We start from the raw sequence: 19,455 nt of genomic DNA, 5'->3' as shown, positions 1-19,455 counted from the left end.
AAAAGCAAACAAAAAAGCTTCACACATGCTCAGTGCTGTCCACATGTGCCTGACTTTCGGAGGGCTCCATGACGAATCTTCTACCGGCAGACTTTGAAGCCTAAGTCATAGTCTCCATTGCCAAATGAGCACCTCAGCGAGTTTGTGTTACAGTTCTGAAATATATGCGGCACACAAGGCAACAAATTACGGTGGCCATGGTGCTGTGGACCTAGAAAGAATGTGATGGCTGTGTGCATGGCAAATTACAGCGCAGTCTGCCTATTTTTCTCCTCCTGGTTTCTAGAGTGAGCCAACGTAGCCGAGGGGTGAGTTTTGTCATGTATGCCTTTTCTTTGTTACTCCTCAGATCCCTGGCTTATAAATGTTGTGCTTGGAAATTAACTCGGGGAAGAGGAGAAGCAAAGGAAAGCGTGGGGGGTTGGGAATTGGTTTAGGGCATAGTTTTCTTGGATTTAAAAAATACACACACACACACACACATATATATATGGATATAGTGGTGCACATATTCGAAGCAGAGAAATTACAACTGCAGGCCGTTTGACTCCTCTCTTTGGATTCCTAGGGCAGAGAGTTGACTCCTACTCAGATCAGAGCTCTTAAGTCTGGCCCCTGCCTATGCTGATGCACCAGGAGGGGTTTCTATCTGTGGACTTTAGCCTATAGATTTATACACTGGAAGAGGCTGGAGGACCCTTCTGGCCAGTCTCGAGGGTGAATGAGAGAAGGAGTTCTACTTATAAACCGTTACAAATTGGTCCTCAGTAATGGCTGTGGTGTTGATCAGACGATAGAAGCAGGCCCCCAGTGATTCCTGGGATAACAGCTGCGTGTAAGTCAACCACTGAACATTTGCTTGTAGCTGCTCTAGATTTTTGTTTTTATTGAAGGAAAAGGAGTATAAACATGGGACACACGGTCTGGAGGCTGCTTAAAGGGTTTCTCTTGTTTAAAGCTTATATTGAAATGTCAGTGTCTTGTGCTAAACTGGTAATTGCCACGTGGGAGCTCATAACTTGAATTGTGTTTGAGCATCCAAATGGTAACTATTATTTCTCCTGTTATCAAACCGGCTCATTAATAGTTACATGGGTCCAGGCTTTAGAAATTGGAGAGAGAGAGAAACAAACTGGCTTTCCACAAGCAGACTGTGTTCTTAGCGTGCGAAGTTTTGCAAATGATCGTCACGTTCCCTACTAAAGCAGCAAGGGTGTACTCCAATTATGTATGCAGATTCTCTCCTTTGAAACATTTAATATTGGAATAAATATTTACATTAGCATCAGTCTCTTTTATGTAGACTTGATTCCTGTTTACATTTATGTTCATACGTAAATGAAGATTAACACATGGAAATAATTATTGTAGTTGGAATTTCTGTACATGTGAAATTATTTCTCAGTTGTGTTCAAGGCGTCTTTGGTCATGCCTTGCAGTGGGAGACTGGACAGGAGGTTGCTGGCCTCCAGGATGTCCTGGGTGGCCAAGGCTCCCCACTGACATGACATTGTTAAGCACACACGTGCCCTCATCACATACAACAGAGCAGGCTCTTCTGTGGGTTCTGGGAAGATGCCGGCTTTTACAGAAAGCTTGCTACTCCTTCCTTTCTGGTCACTAATTTGTACTCTGATGTTTGTGTTTTCCCTTTCCTTGTGCTCATTTCTGCTCTCCGTCCTAATTCTAATCTGCAGCACTGGAGTTTTTCTAGCCTCCAGAATATGGTACACTTCCTCCTAACTTTTTTTGGCTATCAAATTTTCATTGTTATAGTTGATCTTTATCAATACATTATAGAAAGGATAGGGGGTTCTTTTCTCTTTAAATTTCTAAGTAACCTGGAGAATATAGATAAGCAAAAAGAGGAAGAAAAATCTAGAAGTTGCACCTGAAGATCCCCTCCATAACCCTTAATAATAAAAAAATGGGGCTGCACTAGCCTATTATATCCTTAATGGAATATTAGAATGGTTATTAAATCAATTGACTCAGAATCTCTTTTTAATAAATGAGTCAGACTGTATTATCCAATTACTGTCAGCCACTACCTTTCCAGAGAGCAGAAATGGTTACTTTGATTGAATTTTTAAGCCTTTTGGCACCTTTAGGAAAAAGGAAGGGGAAAGAGAAGTGTAAGTTGTGGCTTTGTGTGCAAAATCTGTGTCTAAGTCTTAGGTTCACCTGAAACCCATGGTGTTAAGTCACCTTATGAACACTGGATTTGAAAAGGAACACCAGAGCCCTTCAGTACTAAGGGTTGTTAGAAATTCTTTGAAAATTAGGGCCGCCGCTGTGGCATAGTGAGTTAAGCCACCCTCTGCGGTGCCAGCATTCCATATGGGTACCAGTTCGTGTCCCAGCTGCTGCACTTCCAGTCCATCAACCTGTTGATGGCCTGAGAAAGCAGTGGATGATGGCCGAAGTGCTTGGGCCCCTGCCACCCATGTGGGAGACCCAGAAGAAGCTCCTGACTCCTGGTCTTGGCCTGGCCCAGCCCTGGCCACTGTGACCTTTTGGTAACTAAACCAGTGGATGGAGTATCTCTCTGTCTCTCCTCCTTTCTCTGTAACTCTGACTTTCGAATAAACAAATAAACCTTTACACGAGGTAAATATGGAAGATGCACAAGTGTAGACAGACAGGTAAACAGAGATTCTGGGTCAGGTTACACTTTTCAAATTCCTCCTAGATATAAATTTTATTAGTTTCCTGTTACTGCCTAGGCCCCTCTCCAGTTAAGAATGTGGAAAAGGGGTTATATTGACCAATTGTAAAAATGTTTTGGGTCCCCATGTCTTACTCATTATTATTTAACCCCTACCTAAGTTAAACAGCTGTTGGGGGAGGAAGTGGGGCAAGGAAGTAAACACAGGGAAGAGAGGTGTTCCTTGTCTGCCTCCAGCATCTGGGCTGTGCTTATCTTATCATTGGCTGAGTCACCACTCACATATATCTTGTCTCTCACCATATAACTAGGATGTCAGTTTATATGACCTCACTATATAACTTGAAAATACAATAGGACTTCTGATATTTTTTTCTATATTACAATGTACTTTTAAACTGGTAAAAAAAAAAAAAAAAAAACGAGTTCTGAAAATGCTGGGTGGTGTTGTCGTTGTTGTCACTTGGTCCTCTCACAAGTAAAGGTAAAACAAGTGAAAATCAAGTATGTGCTAATAATGCCTAAATACCTGCATGAATTCACTTGATTAAATTTGGATTATTTAACATTTTAAGATGCACCCTCTTTTTTCTTTGGGTAAGAAATAAATAAAAATGGTAGGAATATTTTTCTTCCAGTCATACACACATAAATATGTAGTTTTGCTTCTGTTATTTTTTACAAAGAAAATATCCATAAAATCAGATTTTGGGTGTTCTTTAGAACACCCAAACATGCGTAGTTCACTTTGTGTTCATATAAATAATCAATTATCTCCAAGAAAAAAACCCCATCCAGTCTATACAGGTTGCTTCACAACTATTGCAGTTACGAACTCTGCAAGAAATATGTACCAGCTCCCACCCCTAGGCTGCATCTTGGCTCTTGCACGAAGCAGATATAATTTTAAAATGAGATTAAAACTCTTAGTTCTCTTCTTACTATTCAAAATAAAGGTATGACGCATTGAGGAAGTAGATAGTGTTTTAATTTGGCAATAATTTCTGCTGATTAACTTGCTAATCCAATTCCCTACAATAAATAGAGTTTAGGATATTTCTTATTGTCTGAAATTTGAAAATTTTTGATGACTTTAGGGTTAAATAAAAGAAAGGAACAGATGAAAAACCCTTGATCTTATATAATCCCTAAAGCCCTTTGTATAACCCCTTGTCATGTCAGTATGCACAATTAAACTCCCTCTTACATAATTATAATCAAGGAATTTACTGTGCCACCCAAATACAGAGTAGGTTTTTATCTCTTGTGAAATGTAGACAGTACTGGGTGGCTTAATTAGTGCTTTGCTTCTCTTTTTACAAATTCCAATCCTCTGCTTCTAAAGACTCATACTTGTGTGAGAAAAAAGATTAGGAATACAAATAGAGTGATTTTACTCCTAGTTAACGAATAATAACTCACTGTGTAACTGGGCCTTTGTATTGCCAATGATATCAACTAGCAAAGTACTTAGCACAGGCCTGTTGTGCTTGAATGAAAGGAAATCACTTCAGGGTGTAGACTTGTTAACCACCCTCCCCCCACCATGTGCCTATGTCTTTCACGCCCTAGACCTAGGATATCTAATGCAGGTATCCATTAATAGCACTTTTAAAAAATTTTATGTATTGGAAAGGTGAAAAGACAATCCATCTGATGATTCACTCCACAAATGCCCTCAACATGGAATGTGAGCCAGGCCGGGGCTGGGCCATGCCGACGTAGGAGCATGGAACTCGATTTGGATCTCCCATGCTGGGGCAGGAAAGCAACCACTTGAGCCATCATCCCAGTGTGCGTTAGCAGGGAGCCCGAATGGAGACAACAGAGCCTGGATTTAAACCTAGGCACTCTGATAGGAGACGCTGGCATCACAAGTGACATCTTAGCTACAGAGCCAAACACCTGCCCCTCTTCTGTTGGTGGCATTAGAATCATTGCAAATAAGATAACCTGACAGCAAGCCATGTTAAAGTGTGGCTCCTGCCACTTACTACTCCTGATAAGTAATCTTGAGAGTAGCAGGTGTATGCCTTAGCATATCTGTAAACATTTGGGACTTTGAGTCCATAGTGTCTGTATTTGAATCCGGGCTTTAGTTCTGACTCCTCCAGTTATTGTCCTTGTGGATTCGGTGTAAACTTACTGAAACTGTCTGGGCCTCAATCTTCTCATCTGTAAAACAGGATTGATGATAATAGTCCTCTCAAGGTTGTTGTGACATTAAATGAATTCATATCTGGAAGCCCTTCGAACAGCAGAGTCTGACCACAGTGAGCTCTGATGGAGTATTAACCAGGCTGCTGGTTCTGTGCTCCTGGTTCCCATTTCTTACAGATGGCAGGTTGAAACAAGTTAGGACAACCTAAATGTTAAATTTCACAAAGCTTTTAATGAGGGGGGAAAAAGCCACATCAAAATCAGAGCTTTTATCTTTATCACAAAGTCTTCAGCTTATATCGCAATTGCCAGTACATCAAAATATTTTTCTACCATCTTGTTCCCAAGATATCAAAGCACAATCCTGGACAAGTCAAAAATGAGCCCAGAGCTCATAAAAGTGCTCTGGAGAAAGACAGGCAGAGCCTGGATCTGGGGGTAAAATTAAACTGTAGCATCAAGGGAAGGGAAGGTAAGAGTGTGGGAACTGAGGACACAGGGCAGAGAGCCTTGATAAGGTACTGCAAGCATTACCAGTATGTTACACCTGTCAGAAAGTCTTCTAAATAGAAAGACTGTCAATGAGAACACCACAGCAAACCCTGTGGTGAGAAATAGAAACTTCATGAACCTTCTAGATAAACCAGAGACAACACACTGAGGAAGAAGCTTCCCACTTTTCTATGGGTCCTTTATTTCAGGACTTGGCAAATATAGAGCCTATAAAATCAAAGATAACTAAATGAGATTCCTCATTATTGACATACTAATTATACTTGAAAAGCTTAATAAAATGCATTAGCCCTAAGATAAAATCTGACTTCTGATTCTCTTTGGATTTTTAATTCCAGCAATGTTTAAAATTGATTTAAAAAAATTCATAAATAATGTGAATTAACCAGAAACCATCCATACTACTACATATTTATGTCAGGTGATGGGAATAGTTTAATGTATGCAGTGATCATCCACTCACTGGTTTATTAACACATTTCTGTTCATGTCTTTTGCTTAACAGATGAAGGGCTGAACCACGAATGCAAACTCTGCAGCCAGACCTTCGACTCCCCTGCCAAACTCCAGTGCCACCTGATAGAGCACAGCTTCGAAGGGATGGGAGGCACCTTCAAGTGTCCAGTCTGCTTTACGGGTAGGAAGCTCATCTCAGAACAACACTGGGGGCAGTGTTCTGGCCACATCATGTCTCTCCCACCAAAGCCTACTTCCCACTGCTATGGCCTTTTACAGAAAAGGACTTCGGTGCAATTTGGGGGAAGATGTTTGATTTCTGCATATTAGCATTATTGATTGCTACTACTTATAGGCTCAGATGGGCAGGAAGGTTAACTGTCAGGATGAACAAATGGCATTTGAAGTTCTCTCAGAAGTTTGCACTTTTCCATTTGGAAAACGACATCCATGTTGTGTTCACTTTTTTCTCTCGATGTTGAAAGGTTACCGAGGCTAAGGCTGCCTGCACAAAGCTGCTTTTAAATCACAAGGTGTTCAACTCAGAGTGTGGCCATGCTGTCAACGCGTGTCTGTTACTTAAGCCTGGAGAATTTTCTGGCATTCTCCCCAAGAAATAAAAAAGACATGGCTAAAATTCTCCCTCAAATTTTTCAAACTAGAAAGTAGATTGGATGAGATATGTGTTTTCTATAAAATTAGATTTTTTAAAGTAAAAGTGAATATAAATGTTTGTGGCTAAAAAGTAGCTTTTATTAGATGCTTTAGTATTTCAACTGTCAGCAGCAAAACAAAACAAAACAAAATGTCAATCAGAAACAATCATTTGAAGCCCAGGGGGGTTGAACTATGGTCTCACTTGTTTCTGGCATTCCCCACAACAATGACCTTTTAGAAAAATCCTTATGTGGCTGGAGGAAAATGCATATACATGGGGGTGAGGTGTCTTTAAGAATTGTATGAAAATTGCAGATTTGAGACATCTGCGCATAGGTTTAAACATTTTTTGCACCAAAATAAAATTATCTTTTAATTATATTTTCCCACTTAAAATCGACTTTGTTTGCAAAGCAGCAAAATTCCAAGCATTGATTGTTTACTTTCTCTGCATTCAGCTGATAGATTTCTGTTAAGCAATAAAATGGAGAGGGGCCCTGTCCATTGTACAAGGAGCACAGTACTAGCTGACCATGGCAGTCGCTCTGCCTTCTACATTAGCCAGCCCGGCCCTGTTTGTGCAATAATTCCATCAGTCACAACCTTTCCCTCTTTTGGAACTCTTTTTTATTTATTTCAGATTTTTGTATTTTAAAATGTTTTTTTTGTTTGTTTGTTTTTTTTGTTTGTTTGTTTGTTTGTTTTTTACCATCAGTAGCTTATATCCGAAGACCCAACAGGTCAAGAGTCTGGGTCCTTTATAAAAGCTCATAATAAGTCTTCAGAAAGTAGGCCCGGGTCATAGGTCTCCTCCTGATTAAAACTCCCCAGTAAAAACAGTTCTTTCATGTTGTAGCCAGAAGCCTCATAAAATGTATTAAGTTATATGGAGAATAGTTGCAAAGCTGTATAAAAACCCTGTTTCCTTTTGTTGATGTGGATAGAGACAACAATACATGAATCATGAACAGTCTGCATTTTCTGTGCAGACAGACCTGAATTGTTTCAGTGTGTCTCGAAGTAATTTAGAAATAACAATTTAAAAAAAGAAAACAACCTTCCAATAGAAAGCGCGTTAGGTGGGAAAGGAAATCTGAGCAGTTTTTAAGGTAATGAGAAATGTGATTAAAATGTATGACTCACCAGAACAATATTCTAATATTTTAGGTTGGCTGGCAATTAGAATAATTTTAATGATTAGAGTGGAGTCAAAGTCGAATGCCAACATCTTTAATAAATCCTTTCCCTGCCTATACAGATTAATATTGTAGATGCAAACTTTTTTAGGTCACAGTGCACCAGGCATCCATCAGAAGTCAGTTCTGCCAACCCAAACACCGCCTCTGGCATATACAATTTAATTATTAATAGTATGTCTCCTAGGTAAACTGTTACACAGTCTTAGGGCCTTGTTTTGTAGTCATTAAAATTGAACATGTTTATATTATTGAAACCCTTGCATTCGGTGTGTAGGCTGAGTTGATCTTAAAGTATCCAAAGAGAATTTACCTGCTGTTCTGTTTCACATTTTTAGACAGTGCCCCAGAGTAGCTGTGGGATATAATTTTTAGCATTAACACATTTAAATAGAGAGCTGTTTGCTAGCTATAACTTTAGGCAAATACAATAAACAGGATTTTGGCAACTATGATTTCTTAACCTGTGGGTTGCTGAGAAATAGGAGTCATTTCTATGGAGACAGAGCTGTGCATTTGACAATTTTCTGCTTTATTTTTAAAAGAAATTTATGGGGAGCAGGGCCTCCATAAACCTTTACTTTGGAGCTGTTGGGGTGAATTGGGTGCTCGGCAGAGTGCATCTTAACAAAAGCCAGAGACCCAACCAGGAGCCAGTGCGCCTCCACTCTCGCTGCGTCTCCGGCAGCCAGGCCTACCCAGCAGGTGCGCCCTCTGTGCACCCTTCAGGCTGCTCCATCTGTGCAGGAGGAGTCAACGGCCAAACACACTTCAGAAGCTCAGAAGCCCAAGTTCATCATTCTTTCTATCATTTCAGTGTTTGTTCAAGCAAACAAGTTGCAGCAGCACATTTTCTCCGCCCATGGACAAGAAGACAAGATCTATGACTGTACACAATGCCCACAGAAGTTTTTCTTCCAAACAGAGCTGCAGGTAATGTCCTCATGGGGTGTACTGGGACTGAACTCAGTTGCTATTCATACAGGAAACAAGGGCATTTTAAATCTGGATTCACTGTCTCTCTCACCCTGGGCCACCATGATGCTTTGTGTGTACTGGGGCAAAGAGAAAATTAGAGACTGGATTAATAGACACCAAAGTCATTTTGCCTCTGGCTGCTGTCAATCATAAAAAGAACTAGAACAGACCTATAATTGGACCTTCTGACCCAGTGTGATAGACTTAGGGGTCAGGTTTATTGGACTGTGGGATCATTCACCTCGCTTGTCATGCTCATTCTCTCAAGTCTTGTTTTATTCATGTGCTGTTCCCACTGGGCTCCAAGCTGGATGGATGTCCAGGTTATTGTTGTCCTGAGGGGCTTAAAATTGGAAGGGAGAAGGAAAGAGAAGGAAGAGGTTGTACTCGTGTCCCATATATATTTCTTCCATTTACTAGAATGGAATAATTATTACTTAACAGTAGCCTTACAGTTGAAAATCTGGGTATCCAATGATGTTGGTCATAGCCTTGAGCATCCCACTTGTCAAATGCGAGATCACCCTTGGGCTGTAACTTCTCTGAATCTCAAATTTGAAGAAATAGCAAAGTTCACACACTTCAGGGCTGTTGTAAGGTAGAAATGAAATAATAAATAAAGATAAAAAGGATTAAGCCCAAAAATTATTCTTGGCAATAGGCTGTTGTTAAGAATAGGATTCAAAGGCTTGGATTCTATTGCAGAAATCTCACTTATTGTCAAAGGAAAATAAGATTATTCCTATTACTTAATCTGGAAAATAGGTATAGTATCTTAACCTAAATTTTCTGATGGAATGAAGTAAGAGCAACAAGCCTTTTGTTAAATCTTGTTGGTACCAGTGAGGGAAAACAGAATGGATGTCAAAATTATTTATTATAAACATTATTATTAACAATAAAGGTATAAAGGATAGATTGGAAGTACCATTAATTTTCATGTCGGACCCCTGAAACAGAAGAGGAGCTGAACTGGTTAATCTGATAGAAGTGAAGCCCACCCACTCCTCAGTGCCCCATAGCAGGGCAGGGGCAGTTTTGTGGCTCCATGGCCTCTGGAGAAGCCATATGTGTACAAATCATGCAATTGAGGAATTTGTGCTGTATCATCTGTTATCATTCTACAGGTGAACAGATGAAATGAAAAATATATGCAAAAATAAGTGAACCATTTAGTTGTTGAAGTATGTCATTTCTAAAAATTCTGTCACATCTGTTCACAGACTGAATTTACAAGATGAGCTAGTCAGATTATTGTTTAAAAGTATGTCTCATTAAGATAATCTACATTTCTGTGAAAATATTATATTCTTATTGCAATAGGTGTCAAAGAATAAGTCATTTTTGGCTTGGGGTTTATGAATCTATAAAGGATATAATCAGTGTGCTTTAGTGATACTGTTAATTAGTGCTTAAACTGCAAAGCAGAATTAAGTAATAATTTAAATCAAAGTTTTAGAGATTCTGTAGAGACAGATGTCTGTATAATGTTCTGGAAAAAAAGATGTTTACAACAGACTTCTGCTTTTGTACTGTGTTAGATTATAGCATGGCAATGCTTTCAATGTCTTCCATTAAAAGACATATAGCGGCCGGCGCCATGGCTCACTAGGCTAATCCTCTGCCTGCGGCACCGGCACCCCGGGTTCTAGTCCTGGTCAGGGCGCTGGATTCTGTCCTGGTTGCTCCTCTGCCAGTCCAGCTCTCTGCTGTGGCCCAGGAGTGCAGTGGAGGATGGCCCAGGTCCTTAGGCCCTGCACCCGCATGGGAGGCAGGAGGAAGCACCTGGCTCCTGGTTTCAGATTGGCACAGTATGCTGACCGTAACACACCAGCTGTAGTGGCCACGTGGGGGGTAAACCAACGGAAAAAGGAAGACCTTTCTCTCTCTCTCTCTCTCTCTCTCTCACTGTCTAACTCTGCCTGTCAAAATAAATAAATAAATAAATAAATAAATAAAAAGACTTATAGCAGTGGTGGGCTGTGCCCATGCAGAGCAGACAGAACCAGGTCCCTCCTGCAGGGCTCCAGGTTTCTTTGGTATAGTTTAGGAAGTCATGGAACATACAGTGTTCACTTTTTTCTACAATTAGTATAAACCAGTTGTTCTAAAACTCTTTCATCTCATTGTGGCTTTGCGTTCTTGGACTTTTTTTAAAGAAAGTATTTACTGATTTGAAAGGCAGAGTTAGAGAGACAGAGACACAGAGAGAGAAGGCTTCCATCCCCTGGTTCACTCCCCAGATGGTCACCACGGCTAGAGCTGTGCCGATCCAAAGCCAGAAGCCAGGAGCTTCTTCCAGGTCTCCCACGTGGGTGCAGGGGCCCAAGGATTTGGGCCATCTTGTACAACTTTCCCAGGCCATAGCAGAGAGCTGGATGGGATGTGGAGCATCCGGAACTTGAACCGGCTACCATATGGGATTCCGGCACTGCAGGTGGTGGCTTTACCTGTTACGCCACAGTGCTGGCCCCTCTTAGAAATTTTTTGAAACATTTATTTAGTTAGTGAGTTTTATTTGGGAGACAGAGAAAGAGAGCTCTCTTATCTGCTGATTTCACACCCCAAATGCCTGTAACAGCTGAGACTGCACCAGGATGAGGCCTGGAACCTAGAACTCAATCCAGGTTTCTCACATGGGTGGCAGGGACCCCACTACCTGAGTTGTCACCTGTTTCCCAGGGTGCTCAATAGCAGTAAGCTGGAATTGGAAACAGAAAGGAGACTTAAACCCCAGCACTTCCATCAGGGCTATAGATGTCCCACGTAGTACCTTGAGAGCTATGACAAATGTCCACCCCCACATGCTTAAAAATTATTGAATACCACAAAGGGCTTTGTTATGTCTTTTACTACATACCAATATTTTCCATATTAGAAATCAAAACTTAGAAATGCATTAAATGGAAGACTGTACTTATGCATTTGCTATTTACTGTCAGAGAAATGATACCATTGCATATCATGTGGGCTCTAGACAACTCCATTGTATACTTTCTTTTTAAGGACGGAAGGCTATTATATGTTTTTCTAAAATTTATTAACATGCACTGCTCATACCTATTTATGGGGTACAGTATGATCATTCAATACATATAGATAATGTATACTGATCAAACTAGGAAAATTCCCATTTCCATATCATTGTCCTCTCTGTGTTTGGAGTCTTTGAGCTTCTGTTCACCAGTTCTTCTGAAAATACACCAGGCTATTGTGAACTGTTGTCCCCTCACTGTGCTGGAGAATCCTAGGACGTGTGCCTGCTCTCTAACTGTATTTTGGTATCCATTATCCCACCTCTGTCTTCAGAGCTTCCAGTATGAAATTGTAAAGAACATGTATCTAAGATTATTATGAAAATAGTTTTGACCTTCCAGAGCTCCTTGAAGTGTCCAAAAGACCACATAGGTCCCTGGGTCCCATTTGGAAAACAGTTGGTATAGAAGTTTTAGCACACACAACTCTCTGTGAGTCTTTGACCTTACGAAGTCAAATATCTCCCAAAACATGTGCGCATCTCTCATTGAGATGGTGAGCTGGGCCACAACAAGGCTGTTCCATAAGCCAAAGCTATGAGCGTTATTCTTCAGTCTCACAAATCAGAATCATATGTATTTGGTTAGACATAAAGGCTCAGGCTTCATCTGTGCCTCATTTCTTAGATAAGAACAATACTTATGGTTAGTATGTAATAATTGCCATGGACATGAGATAAAATGTTGACTCTCAGTCAGTATTTCACAACACTCTAAACCGCAGTCATCGGAATATCTGGGTGAGTCTATTTTCTAAAATCCCCAGTGATGGCAGGAGCTACAGTTTTGACACAGTAAGAAAAAATGGATTGCAAGCTAACTTTTCTTTTCCTGGTTTTGAAAATGTTTTTCTCTTTATGTTCTTAAACTTAGGAGTTTATAGTCCTGTGTTTTTGTTTCACTACTCAAATTACCTTTACAGCAAGGCTTGGAAGATGGCATTAATATAATTTTACAACACTGAACTATTTCCTGTATAGCAAATAGGGATGACAAATACACAAAAACCATGACACTTTGTTCTATGAATTGCTGGGATGAAGGGGAAAGTCAACTGCAATTATGATGACAACAGAAAATAAGATCTGCGGGCCGGCACCGCAGCTCACTAGGCTAATCCTCCGCCTTGCGGCACCGGCACACCGGGTTCTAGTCCCGGTCAGGGCACCGATCCTGTCCCGGTTGCCCCTCTTCCAGGCCAGCTCTCTGCTGTGGCCAGGGAGTGTAGTGGAGCATGGCCCAAGTGCTTGGGCCCTGCACCCCATGGGAGACCAGGAGAAGCACCTGGCTCCTGCCATCGGATCAGCGCGGTGCGCCGGCCGCAGCGTGCCTACCGCGGTGGCCATTGGAGGGTGAACCAACGGCAAAAGGAAGACCTTTCTCTCTGTCTTTCTCTCACTGTCCACTCTGCCTGTCAAAAATTAAAAAATAAATAAATAAAAAATAAAAGAAAAGAAAATAAGATCTGTAGCCAAAATTAATAATGGAGTAGATAAAAGAAATTATGTTATCAGCTCCCTGTAGTTCATGCTTTGGTGAATAAAATAAGTATAAATTTTTTTTTTCTTTTTTTTTTATTTTTGACAGGCAGAGTGGACAGTGAGAGAGAGAGACAGAGAGAAAGGTCTTCCTTTTGCCGTTGGTTCACCCTCCAATGGCCGCCGCGGTAGCGCGCTGCGGCCGGCGCACCGCGCTGTTCCGATGGCAGGAGCCAGGGGCTTCTCCTGGTCTCCCATGGGGTGCAGGGCCCAAGCACTTGGGCCATCCTCCACTGCACTCCCTGGCCACAGCAGAGAGCTGGCCTGGAAGAGGGGCAACCGGGACAGGATCGGTGCCCCGACCGGGACTAGAACCCGGTGTGCCGGCGCCGCAAGGCGGAGGATTAGCCTGTTGAGCCACGGCGCCGGCCATAAGTATAAATTTTCAACCACTTGAACTTACCTACTTTTTATGTCACTAAAGTTTAGAAGAAAGAACTTCTCATAGGCGACCATAAAACTAAATATCCAGGAGCTGAAATTCTGTTAGAGACATTAAAGCATACAAGTTGGCTCTTAGGTCAGAGGGAAAATAATAGGGTTAGCTAAGCATTCCAGACCCAGTAAGCTCGCTACAGAGTATCTTTTAATGGTACAGAAAAAATTTCATGACCATACTAGGTTATTTACATTTCTTTTACTCTTTATACCTAATTTAAAACACAAAAGCAGTATGAGTCTGTGAGTGTGTGTGTGTGTGTGTAGAAGTGCTTTGTGGGGTATAAAGTTTATATGGGGGAGAATGAAGGAGAGAGAGAGAGGTAACGGTAATGAAAATTGCACTCTGTGTGTGTGTGTGTGTACAGAACGCGCGTGTGTATCTGTGTATGAACATACATGTTTGGTGGTGTGTCACTTGCATTTGCCCACAAAGCTAGTTGCAGTTGAAACAGTTCTTCAGAAATACTCAGGGACCATCCTTTGGGGTCACAGACCACAACTTCTTTTAGCACTAGGCAACAAGAAGCCACTATTTCAAAGGACCACTCAGTCTAGGACACACCTTTTGCCCATGGGGAAGCTGTGTTCTCCATACAACTCCCCCAGCCTTCCTAACCAACATTCTAAATTCCAGTCCAATATATGCATAGATAGATACATAGATATAAATATGTAATGGATAATTCTTATCAAGATATAATCTTTTTCATTTTAATAGAATTTCCCCCTGTTTTTGCAAGAAAATCTGTGAATCCCTCAAAGGCTGTCTGAGATGCTGGCAGGGGGTGGGGGGAGGTGCTTGGAATGAAAGTCCAGTATTTGAACCCAATGAACATTTTATTATTTTAGAAATGAATGAATATGTCCAATGTTTCACATGTTTTCCTAATAGACCTCAAAATCTTTCAGCAGAAATTAAGGAAGCTGCTTTGAGAGAGAATAGTATGGTCCAAGAATAATATCCTACAGTGCATATTTGTATCCAAAGTGGTTTATACAGGTGTGAGCATGTGGTGTGTTTGTAAAAATCCTGGTGAATAGGCCACTTTCTTCCAGTACACTAATTGCTGTTTAATTGGTGCCTCTAGAAAAGCTACAACTCGATGGCAATGATCAAGTCATCCTCTCCTGGTGTGTCCACATGGAAAGAGCTATTCGGAGCCATGTTGTAAATTTAATGGAGAAGAGGGAACCCCTGGAATGGGGGAAGGTGAATAAGGGAAATGGCCTCAGTGAACTTTGAGGCTCTGGTACATGAATTCCAGAGAATGAAAGGGCATTTTGAGTCTTACTCCTCCCCTTCATTGGCATGCATGCCAAAATACAGAATCATTGTGCATCCTGAGGGCTATGCTAAGACTTCAAATATCACTAAAATTTAAATACATCATTGTCTCTCTTGTTTTGATTTTTCTTTCTGAAGTCACTGTTACACCAAATCACCTGATTTGGGTGTACATTGTTCACATCACAGTTTAACTGATGCTTGCATTTGATGGCCATATTTCAGAAACAAGAATGAATTCCTGGCTATGGGATGGGCCCTGCAGGACAGCAATACTATGCTGAAATGTGGCTGCTGGGTGACTCAGTGGGTCACTCACTAACTTTGCTACTGTCCCTGAACTAGCCTTTCAGTCAAGGTCACAGAGATTCATGTCAAAAATTATTAAAATACATGTACTGAGACTTTGTTAATCATCAAAATTATAAGAGATACTATAAATAGCTATAGGTATTAGAAATACTGTTAAAAATACAAATTCACCATGGGGGAAAGTGCTATGTGGCATACCAAAAATAAATAGAAATATATTTATAGTCACCTGCAAAAAATAAGATATCCATGTATTCATAACTATTATAAGAGGTCCGAGTAATCAATTGTTGTTAGTATTCCAAGAGAAGTGTTTATTCTTCAGCTGGGAGAGCCCTGCAGGAGGCATGTAAGATATTTCTGAAGGATAGGCAAGAGGCAGTCATTGAACTTTTGTCCTCTGGCCCTGTTCCTGCATTCCCAGTATTGACCTAAGTAAGCAAAATCAAGATTCATCATTATTTGGAAATAAAATATCTATCCTAGACATATCAGAATCTTCCTTAGTTCTCTGTTGCATTAACTAGAATAATTTCCCAGTTACTTACACCTTGATATAGTTTCACATTGGCTGTGGTTACCATGTAATAATTCAGATTTTTTTTTACTTATTTATGTATTCTTATTTGAGGGGCAGAGAGAATGGAGTGAGAGAGAGACAAACTAACAGACAGAGCTCCTGTCTGCTAGTTCACTCCTCGAATGCCCAGAAGTGCTGCGACTGGGCCAGGCTGAAGCCAGGAGCCACGAGCTCAGTCCAGGTCTCCCACATGGGTGCAGTGACCCATTACTTGAACCATGACCTGCTGCCACCTAAGGTCTTCATTAGCAGGAAGAAGCTGACGTTAGAAGCCAGAGCCCAGGACCAGAACCTAGGCACTCTTTACCTGGTGTCGTACCTGCAAGGCCAAACACCTACCCCCCAAATTCTTTAAACATTCATCTTTGTCAAGTGACCAAGGGTCTTTTGTTTTGTTAGCATCTAGCTATAAAACTAAATATTTCTATTTGCTTTCAGAAATGTATTTCAAAAAATGATGACACACTCCCTCCAATAAGGAAGTGTGAAAAGATTTGGTCTGGTCCCTCCATAAAAGACCAGGCAGGATTTGGGTGTGGTCCGGGGAGGGGCTTGTTTTAGTTTAGTTTGTTTTTATTTTTTCCAAGTGAGGTTCAAAAGTCCTCTTGTGTAAACAGGAGGAATGGAAAAATGCATAGTGTGCGTAGCTGGATGAAGCAGTTGTACCTCCTGCACCTGTCTTCATACAACTTCTCTGATTTTCCAAGTGTTTCATTTTTATTTCTGACAGAACTTAGAATTTCTTCCATTATCTCCATCCAAGCTATAAACTTCAAAACCCAGTCACCTCCTGTCCTGCTGTCTTCCCCTGCAGAAGTATTTGCCCATCACCAATTCTAGACCTGCCCATCCGGCTTCTGTGATGATCACCCTTAGATCGGCCAGGCCTCTGTGCATCTCTTGTTCGTGGAACTGAAATCTCAGCCCCCAAGCACATCACAGAGACTCCGGGATTTGTAGGAGTCTACATGGTGTCAAATAAGCATGTAGTTCTAGAACTGGTCCATTTTGTACGTTACCTCATTTCTTTGCTTGGTGAGCCTGTGGAGAGGCTTTGGAAGTAAATTGATACTACAGCAACTTCCACTTAATTTGCTCAGTGGTTAAATTGATCTATCGCTTTTATTTGATCGAATCTCCAGGAACTGAATCCTTTGCATTGAGTTATTGATTGTTGCTATGTTTTCACCATTAGTTTTGATCACTTTCAGCTGTTAATATTGGATAATTCAATCATGATTGATTGGCCTCCCTATTGGAGACAGAAAGTTAATCACATAGGCCACAGAAGTAAGGCACAGCTAACATAACCTCAGTTTAACTTATATTCTCTCTGTCTCTGTCTCTCTGTGTCTCTGTCTCCCCACGCCCTACCACCATCCATGCAGTAGCGATAAAGCTAGGGTTTTTCTTGAGCCAAGAAAGGAATTTGCAATTTTATAGCATTCATAATGCAACTAAAGGTGAGGTCGTTTTATTTTGCTTTTTAATAAAACTGCGTGTAGAAGTTAAGCAAGCATACAGAAAGACAAGCATGATTGTCACAATGAACTCATTTGGACTAAATGAGCAAATGCATTTTCAATTACCCGTTTTGTACCAATAAACGCCTAATCTGCATGTGCATGCTTGGAGGCGCAACCTGGGCTCACCTTTTCCTAAATCTGGCCCTCATGGCTTCGCCATGTGTCCTGGTACTCAAATTTTCCAGGATCGAGCCATGAATCTGCCTGAAGTAAAGGCAACATAGGTAATTGCAGTCGGCTCAGACGACTTTATTTGCATTTGAATCGTTGCTACAGCCCCCCAGCTCAGTTTTTAAAAATTCTCCACCCATTAATTCCTTGATGGTTCCTGTCGGTGACTGGTTGGTGCCATTAAAAGAGGGAGCACCTCCTCTTCATTCGAGGACTCGCGCCCTCCTCCAGCAGCCCTGTTGTTCGGAGCTGCCATTACATTCTTTTCTGTCTGGCCCAGAGCTGACGACAGATGGCCGTCTGCGAACTGCCATCAGTGCGACTTTATGGGGCATCCAGCGAGGGTGCACTGAGGAGCGCTGCGGCCAGCTCTGCACCCCTCCCTCCCCGCCTCCTGGAAATGCTCATCACCTCTGCCACAGTCTGCTTTGGCTGGGCTTTGCTGGCCCCTGCCAGCCTCCACCTCGTCAAGACAGCCTACTGCCACAGCCTCCAGCAAGGGGCAGCCACAGGCACAGCTATCTTGTAAAGAGATCCTTTGGAGAGAGCTGGAAACCCAAATTTCTAGAATGTTCTACAATTCCGAGAGGCACGTGGAATCCCTAGTGTGTTCTTATGTTGGAGATTGGCTCCACCCGTGGGTTACTTTCTTCCTCCCAAACTCCCAGACCATATGCCAAGAGCCAGACCCTTTGTGTTTGCAAACTTCTGACTGTCGGAAAGCCTCACTTCCGAATCCGATTGTTGGGACAGTTAGAGTAAGAGAGATGGCAATCCTGGACTCCATCGCAGAGTCCCTGGCAATGAGCAAAAAATTCAGCCCAGCATCTTCTCCATCTGTAGGGGTGGCAATGCTTTGGACGGCTGTGCGAAATGAGCTGTGGTGTGCATTTGGAGCAAGATGGATAGGCTGCTCTTGATCGAGTTTGCTAAGGCAAGGCAGCTTCAGAGCCCAACGTGTATTTTAAGAGGAATTCACATTTGTATCCTTTATTGTTATATTTGCAGCGAATCTACAGCTCGTAACAGGCTCTGCCCTGCAGCTATGAAGGAGTGAGTTCCCCTTATTGGAGAGAGAGAGCAGTGTTCTGTGAAAGCCCGCAATGTGGCGGGCGAGATGAATAGTGCTTAAAAGCAGCGCTCGCGGTGCTGTCATTTAGAACAGCAACTCCGAGGCTTTAAACGAGAGTGAAAGGCAGACTAAACGGGTCCTTTTTAAAAGTGGTGAAATTTTCAACTGCCTAAAATAACAAGGCTCCTCCATTGATAACTTCATTGAATGAGTGAGCAGGGAAATAACCGGGCAGGAACCGCACTCCTGACGGAGGGGAAAGTTTGCGCAAGTGAGCCTTTCTCCTGGGGAGCCCGAGACAGGGAGGTGGCATCTTCCCTGTGCGGGGGGCCCCGCCTGCATGCGGCAGCGAGATCCTCTCCCGCTGGAAGCCCGGATCACCCCTAAAGGGTTTCCTTTCTTCCAGTGCCAGAACTTCATTTCAGAATTGTCTGACAGCACCGGGCACAGCTGCTAAGGCTCGTGTGCCTCCCAGACACAGAAAAGGCTACTGTGATACCATTAAACACGGGCGGTGAGCTGTGCTGTGCTGTGAGTTTATAAGGGTGAAAGGTGATTGTGCAGGAACAGGGAACAGTATATTTGCAGTGAGACAGGCACCAAGCCCTCACTCCCATCCTCAGTTATAATTCATGACAGCACTGGTGGGAGCCCTTCTCCCTGTGTGGAGTTAATGCATCTCCGCTGAAGCCTGCTGGGAGCACCCTGTGGCCCCCCACCATCTGTGCGCTCACTCACCAACTCTCTCTCTCTCTCCCTCTCTCTCTCTCTCTCTCTCCCCCTCTCCCCCCCCCTTTTCCCTGAGATCTCTCAGTGTTGATATTGTCAGATTGCTACTGGTCGGTAAAGGTGGCTCTCCATGATAGG

The 19,455-nt window shown here is 42.1% G+C and overlaps 1 protein-coding gene across 3 annotated transcripts in view; it reads left to right on the top strand.

Annotated features, from left to right (window-relative positions):
- ZNF521 (zinc finger protein 521) overlaps nucleotides 1–19,455 on the top strand; it is a 301,223-nt gene that overhangs the window by 262,492 nt on the left and 19,276 nt on the right. For all 3 annotated transcript variants that reach the window (XM_062201491.1, XM_062201490.1, XM_062201489.1), the window contains 2 exons: nucleotides 5,847–5,978; nucleotides 8,468–8,583. In XM_062201491.1, the coding sequence (XP_062057475.1) occupies nucleotides 5,847–5,978; nucleotides 8,468–8,583 (248 nt within the window). The remainder of the gene's footprint in view (nucleotides 1–5,846; nucleotides 5,979–8,467; nucleotides 8,584–19,455) is intronic.

This window comes from Lepus europaeus, chromosome 9, assembly GCF_033115175.1.
Source record: "Lepus europaeus isolate LE1 chromosome 9, mLepTim1.pri, whole genome shotgun sequence".
Taxonomy (NCBI): domain Eukaryota; kingdom Metazoa; phylum Chordata; class Mammalia; order Lagomorpha; family Leporidae; genus Lepus; species Lepus europaeus.
This window is presented reverse-complemented; position numbering and strand designations above follow the sequence as displayed.